Source organism: Clinocottus analis, unplaced genomic scaffold, assembly GCF_023055335.1.
Source record: "Clinocottus analis isolate CAN_PGR_092001 unplaced genomic scaffold, fCliAna1.0.p SCAF_18, whole genome shotgun sequence".
Taxonomy (NCBI): Eukaryota; Metazoa; Chordata; class Actinopteri; order Perciformes; family Cottidae; genus Clinocottus; species Clinocottus analis.
The window spans coordinates 8332501-8347500 of record NW_027175909.1 but is presented as its reverse complement, the minus strand read 5'-3'; the positions used below and the strand labels follow the sequence as shown (position 1 = coordinate 8347500).

Sequence of the window (15000 nt, the reverse complement as noted above, 5' to 3'; positions counted from 1 at the left end):
AAAAAGGACGTCTTCATTATTTGACTCAATGTTAACGCACAGCTTCAAAGGACGGCTGTAACTGTAACAGAATAGTGTGTGTATGATACAAAGGGAAAAGTTCTCGGTTATACAGACACAAATGAAACGCAACATTTGTGTCCTAACCGCAGAGTCTTAGCATTGGGTTAGATTACAGTCGTTAAATGCTACTCATAGAGGAAGTCTGGTTTAACTGTCACCAGCCTTCATGCAGTCATCCTGGGGGGAGGGGCTTTTCCTGGTGTTTTTAGAGTTGTCGTGACACTGAGCTTCGCGAGCATGTTGAGTCCCATGTTGTCTCTCAGGATCGCTGCATATTTTCACTGCCTGTCTTCGAGAGTGTGTGTGTGTGGGTGTGGGTGGGTGGGTGGGTGGGTGTGCGCGCGTGTGTCAGTGTAAAGATTTGTGTGAGCATACATGCACCTGTCTGCCTCTCTGCCTGTGTGGAGAGGTGTCATTGTGCGCATGTGAGGTGTAAATGCACCGGCACCCAGTCGCCACCTCAAGGGTGCGAGAGGAGGGTGGCGGCGCACGTGTGTGATAGCAAGGGTGTAAATTGAGCTCTGATGGTCCAAGAAGGAGGATATGATTGGATGAAACAACAAGACCTTGTGAGCGGCAAGAGGCACTTAGACACACTCTGCTCTAAACTGCAGCACGCCAAATTCCTTTTCCTCCTGCCCATTCTTTATCACTCTTCCATCACTCTCTTTGTGTTTGTAGATCTCTTAGCTTTCATCTCAGACTGAGCCTTTGAAATATAATGCTCCTTCTTTTTATCAGCGCCACACACACACACACACACACACACACACACACACACACACACACACACACACACACACACACACACACACACACACACACACACACACACACACACACACACAGCCACGCTTTCCTCTCTTGTGCTTATATCCTAAGCCTATCCTGTACTAATAACTCATAGCCACTGGCAGATATGATCCAGTATGTCTCTGTATTCAATCTTTTCCAAATGTTCCTCAAAATGCAAAGGGCTATTAAAAAAAGAGGGTTCTAGGAGGTCTGTTTCTTTATCTCTCTATTTCGCCCCTCTTTGTATCATGTCTTTAAGCAGCTTCCCCCTTCTGTTTCTCTCTTTTTTTAATACTTTTTAAAAAACTTTTTTTTTTACATTTTTCTTCATGCCCAGAAACACAAGGAGCGGGACAGGCACAAACCCAAACACAAGAAGGTGTCTATGGACATGTCCCCCTCCCTCGTCCTTCCTAACATCTTGGTCCCGGACAAGGTGAGGGCACTCCTCCACTCCTCACTCCCTTTTGTTTAGTGAATTTTGACTGAGCTAGTTAAATATTACAGCAGGGATCGGTGGCTTTTTTTTCTTTCTTTTTTTTTACCAACCTTGATTTACCTTTGCTCTTCTTTTGTATCCTTTACATATCCTGTCCTCCCACTGACCTTTAAACCATTTATGATCCTCCCTCTTAAAACCGGCATTGTTTTTATCATTTTCTTTCCTTGTTCCGGTGCTTCTCATGGTTCCTGTCCTCCCTTGCTTTTTAACCATCATTTTAAAGTCTCCCTTCCTTTTTATTTTCCTCCTCCAGACCTACAACAGCGGCAGCTCAGTGGGAGGAGTTACTTCTCTGCCGACATCCTCACAGAAGCGGCTGGATGACAGCGCTGCCCGTTTTACGACCGCCAACTTTCAGGAAGTGTCGTCGGCTCTCTCTGGCGGCGGCTCAAAAGATGGCTTGGCTTCAGACGCTGGGAAGATGGCGTCTGAGGTGAAGAACAAGAAGAACAGCGCAGCAAGTCATGCGGTGGGACAGAGGGGTGGCCGTAAGTCCCTCGCCACCTCAGGGAAACCCCTCCCTTCCGCCGTGGTCACTATGGCAACCTCCTCCACATCTGCCTCTGCTTCCACTGGGCCCTTCCACCAAGGTGAATTAATGGCTGCAAATGATCCCGTATGTTAATTTACCCACAACTGGGAATTAAGCCTGCATTTAGAAAAATGGAAAACGCAATGACAAATCATCTTGTGTTGCTGCCCTGACCACCCACCAAAAAAACCCAACAGTGCAGCAGAATTGTAATTGAAACAATGCAATTAAAATAAGAGTGGGATTCACGTGTGTGCTGTGTCATTGGCTGGATTTTGGCAAGACACCAGAAATTTTTATGTGGCCATGATAACAGTGTTTCGTCTCGACTGGCCTCTGGCTCCTGTAATCGGGGGTTCTGTCTGGGAAAAGGCACAGAAACACACCGAAAGAAAGAACATGCGGGAGGTCAGGACCTGAAAGGAACGAGAACCTTGAAGCCCTTGTCAGGCGTGTGTGTGTTTGTTTGTGTGTCTTGTAGAGAAAGTGTGTGTGTGTGTGTGTGTGTGTGTGTGTGTGTGTGTGTGTGTGTGTGTGTGTGTGTGTGTGTGTGTGTGTGTGTGTGTGTGTGTGTGTGTGTGCATACATTTATTCTCTCAAGGCACTTCCTCTTTTACAAGGGAGGACTACATGATGAGGGAGTGCTGATAGAGGCCGCAAGAGCAGATAAAAAGCTTATTTTGGTTATGTTGTTTCTGCTCCTCCCATGATGATGGAGAGGAGTCGTATGAAAACTTTTTCCTAGCCGTAATGTCTGTTCTCTCCTGCTACTAGTCATTTCTATCTACCTCCACTGCTGTCTTTCTCTCCTTCATTGTTTTTTCTTCCTTCCTTCCTTCCTTCCTTCCTTCCAGGCCTCCTGTTGACCAGTGCCAGCAAGACGCCCTCTGCTCCTTCCTCCTCAGACTTTATAAGTTTCTCAGATCCATCGTTGCGTTCAGGGGGTGGGACTACCTTCTCCTCCCCGCCATCTTTCAGCAGCTGCCTTGTGAAGCCAAGCTCGGAGGGCGGCGCCTCAGAGGGAACGACGACACTCTTCGGCTCTCTGATGTCCACCACTACGGCCTCCGCAGGTACCAGACCTTTATTGACGTCAGTTGTCACATAGTTGAAATGTATCTACGTTATTTGGTCAATTAGTTGTGTCTCATGGTCTCATTGTTACAGTGGCACCAAAGTTTTTGAGAAAAGTTTCTTCAATTGAATAAGTAATCAGTAGATGAATTATTAACGAGTAGTCATAATCAATGGTTGCAGCCCTAATTTACAAGAGAACCGATGACACAGGTTGTGCTTTCCTCTTGAAGTATATTCTTTGATGACCAACAATCCATAACGAAACACAAAGACGCCGCAGGCTTAATACTTGAATATTCAGTTCTGCTTTTTTATCATTTCAGTGGGTGGGAAGCTGTATGAGAATTCCCACAGTCACACAGCCAGCGAGACAACAAGCCTCGGTGGCTCCGCCGGCTACAAACGGCCCCAACCCTCCAGTTCAGTCCCTGGGATCGGAGGAGCAGCGGCAGGAGGAGGGGATGATGGGGTGAAAAAGAAAAAGAAGGGCAACTGGCGAAACAGATTTGGACCTTGCTTCACCACAGATGTGAAGCCTTCTGAGCCAGCTCCCTCCCTGACTCTCCCCATCTCCTCCACGACCAACGCCCCCTCCTCCACTGCCTCCCCATCCTCCTCTTCATCGTCGACGCTCACAGGTCGGCCGGGCTTGGTTTCCAGCAGTGGGTTAGGAGTGGGAGGAGGAGCAGGAGGAGGTGGAGCAGGAGGAGACAGGGGACTGGGGATCATGGGGGTCATGGGTGTCGGCGGTGGGATACAGAACCATAGGAATGGGAGTTTGCAAAGCAGCAGTAGCTCCACAAGCACCGGGCCAGGTGAGGAAACGGTTAACACACACAAAACACAATGTTTCACAACAATAATGAGATCTTACGATGAGAAATACTCTCTCAGATCAGTCTGTCTGTCAGTGTCGGCTACATTTATGCATCTTCCCAGTTTTGACTTATCTAAACAAATGGACAGAATCAATGAAATTGGAAGAAAATAGTTTAATTTAAGTTCCATCAGCCAATGATGTCCTGTTATACAAAGAAGTCATGTCCCATTGCGTTCTCCATAGTGTCCTCAAAATGATCTAACGGGATGTGGCTCACATGTGGCATTGCTGGAGCAGTTGTTGTCCTTCAGCTGACTTGTGGATCTCTCCTCTGTCTCCACTAAATGCTGATGTGTAGACCGGCAGAGGGTTTGTGGACTGTGTCAGTGCAGCAACGTATTAACATTTCCTATCTCGAATGGAAAGGATTTGACACACCTTTGTTATTGCTTCCTTGTGTGTGTGGAAGTCAGAGTGCGGGCCTGTGTGCTGTTTGCTCACACACGTGGAAGTGGTCTGTATGTTTCTTTCATCGTGTTCTGTTGCTTGGCAACTGTCTTTATGCTTTGGAGTTCCCCTCTGCTGATGGAAATGGCTCGGCACAGCCCACACAACCCACATCGCCCCTTTCTTCCAGAATTGCTTTCTTTTGTTTCTCTCTCCTGCCTCTCAGCTGTTGTCTATTACCTGCATTCTACTCATTCCTTAAATCCTCGTCTCACCTGTTGATGCTTTGTGCACTGGGAGGTGTTTGTGTGTTTGCATAGTTCCCAAGTCAATGCATATATTGTGTATATGCACATGTGTACATGCTTTAGTTCCAAATGCAAATAAAGACAATACATGTTATAATCAGGCTAATATCCATCACTAATCAGTAGGATCAGCTGATCCAATCACCAATATGTTTCCTATTCTTTAAGATATTTACTAAAGAGACCTGTGTTTCTTTTTACTGAGCCTGTTTTTTTTTTTTTTTTTAAATGTTGCTTATTCGTAATTTTAAAATATGAATCTTCTTAATTGTTTTAGTTGTACTACTATCAGCTCACAATCTTCAAAGTGATTTATTTCATGTTGGTAAATTGTTTGTCCGTAACCTTCAAAACCTCTAATAAATGAGACAAATACAAGACAAAGGGATTGGAGCAGTAGTGGACTTCATTAATCAGTAATAATTATGTTTTTCCTCATCGCAGTATGATTCTTTATGTTGCTGAAAATAAGTACAACAATATAGTGATTCTGATTTTAACATGTGTTGCTTGGTATGGAAAACAAACCAATAAAAAGTAGCATTATGGTCTTTGTCAGCTTGTAAGAGATTAAGTTATTGTATAATGTCATCATACCTTTAAGCCATCTTATAAATTCATTAATATCCCCAATTTAATGCGGTTGATTGTGAATTGACGTAAATTGATAAAAAAGCAATATATAATTTACTGTTACTGTGAGAAAACATTTACATTATTAACCACGTAAATGTACCAATTTGACATTTGGCTCTCACATTGTATTTTTGCAAAACCTCAAATGAATTGTCGATCCCGAAATATTGATATTCGGTGACGCTTTCAAAGTTGTATTAAGTCATAAGGACCGATGCTGTTTGCGTTGTGGATATACTTATTGGCTGTATTGGTGGTTAAAGGTCATTTTGTTTGTGTTTTAACCTTCATCCTGGTTTTGGGAGCTTGTGCTTTTCCCAACAGCAGCGGCCGCATTTCCTTCCACATCTGGTTGGTTTTGTATGGCTCTGCATTCTGTGTGTGTCTGAGAACTGTGTGTTCTTCTTCCTACTGTAAATATTTAGCTGAGGGTTAATGCAGGGCAGTAATGGGGAGGTTCTTAGCGTTTATCTCTCCCCCCCCCCATCCTGTCTGCTGACTACACCGTGCTGATGGATAGATAGTTAGCCTGATAGATATGTGTTGAGGGTCGGAAGAGGCAGGGGGTTAGATTTTGGTTAGGTTAATGTTTGACGGCAGGGGGGTCACTGATGGGATGGACGAGCTAGTGGGTTTGGTGTGTGGGGGAGGAAAGCTGTTGGATGGACATGAATTTATTCAGACCAGCGGGGGGGGGGGGGGGGGGGTGTGTGTGTGTGTGTGTGTGTGTAAAATAACAGTAAAACGGCGGAAGACGCTGATTGATGTTTATTTATTTGCTCATTTATATGTGTTTAATATTTATTTATTTTTCAAAGATTTTTTCAGCTGTAAGCAGTTTTTTCCTCATCCCAATGAAACCTTAATTATCAGCAGCTTGGTCAAAACATGTGAGGGGAAGTTGTGAAAACCAAACAAATATTCAGTGAACATGATTTTATTTTCATTTGAACAAGCTTAATTTGAATGCCAAATTAAACTTAAAACATAAACCCCTAAATCTTTTTATTAGAAGGAATTATTTGAAAATTGGATGAATAAAAAAAAACATTGTGGTCACTGATGTTTGACGATTTTTTTTTAATATAGGTTTGATTAGTGTATTTATCAAGTGTAGCACTGTGGTGGATTAAACTTTAAAAATATGTTTATTCATCCAAAACAAAGACTGTTAAACACTTAAAGCTCAGGAAAGCAAGACACACACACACACACACACACACACACACACACAGATGTGTTGTTTGAGGTTTTATACAGAAAATCTCGAACAACACATCTGAACATTTGAGAAAAACAATTTTAAAATGGCAGCTCTTTCATGTACATGATAATATGTGTTCCTCCTCAGTAAACTGCACCAAGTTTGAATATGGTTAAAATATTTTCAGTTGAAGTTACAGTCGTTCAGTTTGAATCCTAACTGCTCATAATTGGAGAAACTATAACATTGGGTTGTTTGCACGAAATGTATGTGGATTTGCAATTGGTGGCAAATCCACATACATTTTATGATACATGCATACAGACCCATAAGTACACTATCCCACACACACAATTGCATTGACTGCCCTCAATGTGGCTCTGCTCCCTCTGCACATTGCTGTGATGTTTGAATACGTTTCTGGTTATCTTTGGTGTTCGAAAATTCTCAAAATAATACATCTTTCTGCCATTCAATGTTTGTCTCCAGTTCCATCTTGTAAACATGATTAAATGACTCCCTACAGTTTTTCACAAAAACAAGCCCCCAGCCCCTAGAAAGATGGAAAAGTCCCTCTAAAGCGAGTTGTAAATCACAACACAGAGTGTGATGCCTCCCTCTTGGTTTTTAGATTGGTGTTAACCCGGCCTAAATAGACAACGTAGATTTCCTGTGGAGATAATACCAGCTTGAACTAATCAAGGTGGATATGTTTGAAGGTGACAAATGTACTGGGCAGGAAGGGAAGAGGAACAGGAAGGTCAGGCGATGGTGGCAATTGTTCTTTTGGGGGTCTTAATTTTATTGATCTCTGTGTGTGTGTGTGTGTGCGTGTGCGTGTGCGTGTGCGCGTGTGAGAGATAACCTGAGTTGCAACAAGACAATTTTCACTTAAAAATGATAAAAAAATAAATAACAGTATTTAACTAATTTATATTCGAACATTCCTTGTGGAGCACACAGCAAACATAGATTTTCAAATGGTGTCAAATTTTGCAACATTTAATAACTTCTATATTCTTACATCATGAAATCTATATGAATTCAAATGAGCCTGTATTTTTTTCCCCATTACGGTTTTTGCACCATCCCTTTTGTGTGCAACTCATTTCATCAATAGCATGAGCTAAACTCTGATAAACTGTTGGTTTGGCCTCTAATCCAGCTGCTAGAAATCTTGCAGGAGCTCGTGCCCCCTGAGTCACGGCTGCCCTGCTTTGGGTATCAATTTTTCTGGTGCATATTACAAAGTGTTATAAATAGTATGTAGGCCCATCCAGTGTTCCTATCTCTCCCTCGCTCTTGCTCTCCCTCGCTCTCCCTCCACCCCTCCCCTCCCGGCACAAAGATCTCTTGTTCCCCCAGTGAATGTGTGCTGCCCTGAGCCATTCAGGCTTTTGTGGGGCTGAGGGGCCCTGTGCCCCCCCACACACACACATCCCCCCTCCTCTGCTGGGGTCAAAGGGGGGCAGGGCTTATCCTGGTTAGTGGGCGAGCACAGGGGGGTATGAGGGGGAGGGATGGGGAGAGAGCAAAGAGATAAGAGAATGCGTTTGGGTGTATGAAAATGGAGCAACAATGTTTTACGTATATTTTACAATATAATAATCAGGATTTTAAATAAGATGAATAAACTGTGTTTCATCCGTATTATAACAAATTTGGAGATAAACTGTTCATTGATTTTCCTCCCGTCATTGTTTGTTTGTAAAAGCTTATTGTGAATGATTTGAGTCGTCAGATTTGTGTGTGTGTGTATTTATATACACTTACGGTTATTATAACTGATGGAGTTTTTACAATCGTGAAGAAACCAAGTTATCTGACCACGTACTCGGGCAAGCCTACATACTTCATTATGCATTTTATTTGTTGATTGTATTAATCATGCATTTATTTGGTTAAAGTCAGAAGTTCTGTACTTTGTTGAAAAGTACATTTCCGATGTTCCCTTAGCTCAATAATTTATCCATCACAGTAATGTATCTCCTTTTAGCCAGCATGCACAACACCAGGCTGCTCCATCTGAAATGGCTTATTGGAAATCAGCCATCATTGATTTTACTACACCAGTGCTTTTCATACTTTAATAAATATAGTTACTTTTAAACGGTATTACTCCAAATCGTTGTTTTATGACATTATTTAGATACAGTGTGAGATGAAGACAACACTGTTAAAGTCTGTTGCCTCTGTTTCCTCCACAGGTGTTTTCTCTGGTGCGGATGGGTCATCGACGGGCACGGGAGTGGTCACCGTTGGCGGAGCCGGCTCTGAGTTGTCACAGCAACCCACACCTTCACTAGCTCCGCTCTCTCCATTCACTGCCACCGCTCCCCTAACCAGCACAGCCTCCACACACGTGAGTCCAAACACTTAAACTGTGCTAAAAACTCTTAATGCCCTCCGCACACTCGCATACATGAAAATACATGCTCATTAAACACACTCCACTACTCTCTCTCTCTTTTCTTTTCTTTCTCTCTCACACACACACACACACACACACACACACACACACACACACACACACACACACACACACACACACACACACCCTCTCTCCTTTCAGCAGCAATTCATCCACATCGCTCGCATCTTTGAGCTGAAGTGCAGCTAAACTGTGGGAAGACAAATAAACCAATACTCACTAATTAAATGTCTTTCGCACCAAATCTCTCAGCACTATTATTAATCTACTCTGTGTTAATTGTGTGTGAATTGTTTGTGTCCTGGCCTTGTAGCGATTGTTTTCTTCTCAGCGAGTTATTTAGTTGCTGATTTTATACGGGGCAACTGTGAAAGGTCTTACATTTTCAATCAGAGCACAACATTTAAAAAAAAAAAATCGTTTTATCTTTAAAGATTTAATTGAAATATCAGATTTTTTTGCCTAATTAAATTTAAAAAATGTATTCAATTCATTTCAAACATTCTCATTTAAACCCTGGATATATAAGTAACAGTAAAACAGGTTTTTCCTGATCCAAACAAATTATAGTGATTTTCAGAATAAAGGATGCAATTGTTTTGCTTTTCCTCAAAGTGTTTTTCGTGTTTCCCCCATTGGCTTAAATAAGCTTATATGCGTAAGTGAGGGCATTGACTTTAATTCAATCAGCTCAACCTCCCAGTAATCACTGTCCTCCCCAAAAAAAACTAATCTTCAATCACTGACCCCAGTGTCCATCCTTTCAAAACCTCCCCAAAGACCATGCTCTGTCTCTGTCCACCCAACTCCATTTTTCTCCCGTGTCCACTTGCCACCTCTGTTTCTCTCTGTCTCTCCCTTTCTCTCTCACCCACGACCTTCCTTCTTTCTGTCCCCATCCATTTCTCTTTTTCTCCCTCCGTTGTCCTGTGATGTAATGACATCTGACAAGCACCACAGTGGGGATGGAGGAATAGATGGAGGGAGAGAGGGTTCGGGGCAAGTGCGTGTGTGTATGTGTGTGAGGGGGAAATGGGGGGGTGGTGGTGGCACTCATGCCTTGAATTGGCTGGCCTGGCCTTCATCTTGCCCCGCTCCTCTCTGTTCAGCACATATTATAGAGGACGAGAGGCCCAGGGAAGCACAGGATATCACGCCTGTTTGCAGCATGTATAGTTGAGTTTGGACTGTAGCTGTGTTAGTTTGTGTGAGTTTGAGAGAGATAAATAGACCCAAAGAGAGCAGCCAGAGGGAGAAAGACTTTAATAGAGAAATAAATGTTTTTTCCCCTTTCTGTTGCTTTGTGATGCACACATCTGGACATCTGAGACGCACACACCCTCTAAATGAAGTCTACAGAAATTACGCAACTAGAAGGATGCCAACAGGCCTCCTCCTGTGTGTGTGTGTGTGTGTGTGTGTGTGTGTGTGTGTGTGTGTGTGTGTGTGTGTGTGTGTGTGTGCGTGCGCGTGTGCGCGTCTGAGGGACACGGAGACCATTTTCTATTTTCAGTCGGCTAGCAGGCTCTTGGCCTACTGTTATTGGCCATCAGCCCAGGACAGAGAAAGGGAGTGCGAGAGAGACTTTGAATGAAAAATGAATGAAAATGAAAAATGAATGTTGATGGGAAAAGGGGCCGGATTATGGCACCAAAGGATGGGGTGGGGGGAGGGGAGTGGAAACGGTGGAAGAATGGAAGGACGGTACAGGTTCTCCCTTTTTGATTTCAACATTTAACAGTGATGGGAATTTCCAGGATGTTTTCCAGATTTTATTATTTTAGACGCACCCCTTCCATGACTTTGTAATAGGAGATAATGGCTTTCTAGTTTCTGCACCCTAAATCTCTGCAAATGGATCGGAATTACTGTGCATCCAATAGATGCATCGCAAAGGCAGACGAAGCTTCACAAATTCAGGCTTAGCATGTGCACACTGAAGCTTTGCCTTTTGAACATTTTGCTGTTAAGGTTATTGATTAAACAGATTGTTCGGTTTTCTGCTCATTCGCAAAAACAATGTTTCTTTGTTTTAAGCCTCTATTTTCAGAAAGTGTAGAAAAAACAACTATTTAAATCTTCTCTTAAACTGTCCCATCAATTCATTATGAAATTGTGTTTCAAAACAAAAAACTCTATGCACAAAATAATAATAATAAAAACATCCTATAAGGCTTTTAAGCTTGATCATATAATTACAGAGCTCCTGGAACTTCCAAACAAATTGTGGAAGAGCAACTTCTAGTGACTAAAAAAAGTTTTGTTGTTGTGTCATTTACTTGGTTGTAGCTTTTTCACCAAAACAGTCAGCCATTTTGTTCTTATAGAAAACCTGATTCCCTTCCTGATGCTCCACCCTCTCTCTCTCTTCCCTCTTACCCCACCCGTTACTCCGCGGTCCTTATTTGGGAAATGCCTTAATTGGATTAAACTCTATGCATCAGAAACACTTTGTCAGCATGTCAGCGTACTGTCGGGGTGTCGAGGCACCCTGAGCCCCGTGTGCATGTGTGTGTGTTGGTAAAAGAATAATGAGCCGTGGATCTATAATATATCCATGTTTTTTTGGTGATATTGTCAAATCCACAGTCGGATCAAATTTTTTTTTCTCAAATTCAAATAAGCTTAAAAGGCATGAAATGATATGTAGATGCTTTGTCACAAAGTGGAATCAATAGTGAATATCAGGGAATTTAAACTCTCAGATTTAGATTGCATAATAACATGCTCGTCAGACCTTCCTAAAAATGTAATACAAATAAAGTGTCTTATTGTCACTGTAGAATTCACACCAAAGAAACACATGTTACTATTCAACATGATATTTAAATAATTAGATAATATTGCTTTAATGGTATTTATTTTTGAATAAATATATGGAGCAAAAACTATAGACATAAAGACTGCAGAAAAATAATCATCACCACTTATGATAATCAATTAATCGTGTGGGTCAGTTTCCAAACATAAACACCAAAATTCTCAGCCCGTGAGAATATATTTTTTTAATCTGTTTCTATCATTAGCCATTTTGAATTAATTTGTGATTTGCACTATTGGGACCTGAGAATTTGTAATGAACATTTAAAAATGTTTTGTCATATTAACCAAAAATGTATGAGTAAAAATAAAATCATGAAATTATTTCTAATTTAATAGCAACTTATTTAAATGCATATGTATATTTCTACCATTTTATCAAAGCAGTTTAAGAATTGAGGTACTTCTTGATGTTCATTTCTCAACTTGTCGTACTTCTCACTCCTCCGTTGTTTCCTGTCCATCTCTAATTGTTCAATAATTGCACACAAAAACATATCTCTACAAAGGACTGCTCCTTAAATGACTTAGAACTATGATTTATTGTGGCTTACTTTCGGTCTACAGGTGAGTGGTCTGCCAGGATCGGTCTTCAACCTCGCTCCCTCCCACATGTTTGGCAACAGGCTGAATCCCAACTCGGCCATGGCGGCACTGATCGCCCAGTCCGAGGCCTCGCCAGCAGGTACGGCAATTGTGTGTGTGTGTGTGTGTGTGTGTGTGTGGGCGGGGTGTGAGAGGGTGTGGGGGGAAGGGGTTGTCAGTCAGAGAGAGGGGGAGATAATGGATAGGTCACGCCCCCTTGGTCCCACAGAGAGGTCAAGGGTCAGCACTCGTGATATTTTCAAGCTCCTCCCACTCAGCTCCAGTTACACGGCGAGATTGTTCCTCCTCTCTCACCCATCCTCTGTCACACTAACAAATATAGCACATGGGCTCACACACATGACGTTGAACGAACACACACTAAGACACACCTGAATTCGCACGAGAGTGCGTGCACACACATGGCTGGATATCATTTTAGGTATTTCGATGGTAGTCTTGATACATTGACTCTTTACACCAATTCCAAAGCTATACTATTTGAATATAGTTCTCTGAGAATATATATATATATATATATATACATACATATACATACATACGTACATACGTATGTATGTGCACGTAACATGGAACTCTGCTCTAAGTGTGACCAGTGTAAAGGAGGAGCATTGTGCTAAGCTATTGGTGTGACGGAGGAGTAGAGAAAGCCGGTAGCTGCAGTCAGGAGGTCCCATAGTAGAAAATAGATGTTTTTTTGTGCAGAAGAGCTGATGGAGTAAGATGTGGCTTTAGTAATCAGAGTAGCCACTTCCTGATATGAGACATCTGGTTGAACAGAGAGAAGAGAAGAAAAAGTAAAGACGGGAGAGGAGGAGAGAGTTAAGAAAGAGGAGGAGGAAGGTAGGTAGTTCCTGCTGCCGGTCAGCAGTCATCAGAGCCAGATCCACCCTGACCTGCAGGTCAGCTCACTAATCAGGCTGAATGACAGGGTGTGTGTGTGCGCATGCAACAGATGGAGACGAGGAAAGTTCTGTGTGTCTACACAACCAAGCTTTATGTAATTCTTAATGAGAAAAGTTTTCACACCTTAGAAACAAATATTAGATTTCATATGAGATACATGTTGTATTTAGTTTAATTAGATACAAAGTCCAATAGCAATTTTTGGTGAATCTGCCTATTACATCCCCAGATTTCAGGCTGACGTTTTTTAAAAGTAAAACGGTGTGAAAACCAAATATATGAATGCATTTAAGAATTTAGGGATACTTTGTTATCCTAACGCAACACAGGGATGCCCAACACAATGCAGTTGTAGCCCATTTGCAACACACTAGAAAAGCATGCCAAACACTTTCTCATAACTATAAAACGGTAAAAATTATCAAACACATTTTTGCTTGACTATTGACAAATGATTGATTTACTATCCAAACGATTGTCCAATGGATTAGTTGAATAATTTAATCTATAGTCATTAACGAAAATCATTGTTATTCATCCCCTCTTTCCTTACCGTGAAGTTCTGCACACAGTCGTGTACAGCACGTGTGCACACAGCTACACAAGTGTGAAGTTCTGTTTGTGCACTAGCAAGGGTCATGTGAGCACAAACGTGCAAGGTGTGCGCGTGTTTGTATGTATGTAGCCTGTTTACTTTGGCAGCCGTTCTTCTTTGCTTTTGAGTGTCTGGCGGGAGGTGCCAGGATGGAAAGGGTTATGAGAGAAAGGACTTGAAAAAGAAGGCGAGCGAGGGACTAGAGTGGTGACCCGGCGAGGGTAAAAGCTGGGATTGACTGTCTTAAGTAGAGGGGAGTTTGTGTGAGTGTGTAAATGCAAAAGTGTGTGTTTGCGTGTGTGTGTGCATGTGTGATTCATTACTCTCACTGAGGAAAATGAAAAGAAGCGTCTGGCCGGGGGCCCAGAGGGAGGAGGTAGAGACTCTCACAGAAGGTAGAGGGAGAAATGCACATGCAGTTTGAATGAAGGCTTGTGTGTGAAAGACATGCAGAGGAAGAGAGACAAGGTTTTGGAGGTCGCAGAGCCACAAGTATTACAATTTGTCTATACTACGCCAACTACATTTAAAATGTTTTCTCTTTGTTTTTGGCACTCTGCCGGCATTTTTCACACCAGAACCATCTCGTCTCCAGCGCGGATCGAATCTGAAAACTACCTCAATGGGTTTTATTGTGGACAAGGACAACAGCGCTTTTGGAAACTTCTGTACTGTACTCCATGCAGGATCTGAATTAACCATCTTATCAAAGCAGTCCAGAGCTCACACTAAAAGGATTTCAAGATGACATATTTGGGATTTGACGAAAAACTGACAACACTAATTCCAGATATAGATCATGTGGAAATCAATTGTATTAAACCACATGTTACAACTGGAGTCATCAGTTCAAAATCATGTTCATAAAAACCTCTTATAACATTAGTCACATTCATGAAGCTCCTTAAAGAATGTTGTGTAAGATGGTTGAGATGTCCAAAAGGCCCAGAGATCACAGATTATATACTTTTTTAAATGTAAATTGCAGTTGTGCACGAAATGCTGTTCAGTAGGTCATATTTAAAAGCCCCAATCAAATGACTGGTTTCTGCTCGTTGCCAGCAGTAACAGAAAAAGAAAAGAAAACTATTTTATTGTGATTGTACACAGTATAGAGAGCAGGAAGGCACAACACACTCAGCTGGGTTAACCAGGTTGTCGGTCTCCCTCCTGGTGTTTTTTTGTGTACCTGCCAAAATAAAACAACGAAGAAGAGATTGAGCTATTTATTTATTGTTCAGGTGCTTAAATGTGTACA

At 42.1% G+C, this 15000-nt stretch overlaps 1 protein-coding gene across 4 annotated transcripts in view; it reads left to right on the top strand.

Annotated features, from left to right (window-relative positions):
- Positions 1-15000, top strand: part of mllt10 (MLLT10 histone lysine methyltransferase DOT1L cofactor) — a 42099-nt gene that overhangs the window by 20038 nt on the left and 7061 nt on the right. For all 4 annotated transcript variants that reach the window (XM_068581687.1, XM_068581690.1, XM_068581689.1 and 1 more), the window contains 6 exons: positions 1196-1294; positions 1614-1950; positions 2747-2965; positions 3293-3784; positions 8592-8746; positions 12203-12320. In XM_068581687.1, coding sequence (XP_068437788.1) covers positions 1196-1294; positions 1614-1950; positions 2747-2965; positions 3293-3784; positions 8592-8746; positions 12203-12320 — 1420 coding nt within the window. The remainder of the gene's footprint in view (positions 1-1195; positions 1295-1613; positions 1951-2746; positions 2966-3292; positions 3785-8591; positions 8747-12202; positions 12321-15000) is intronic.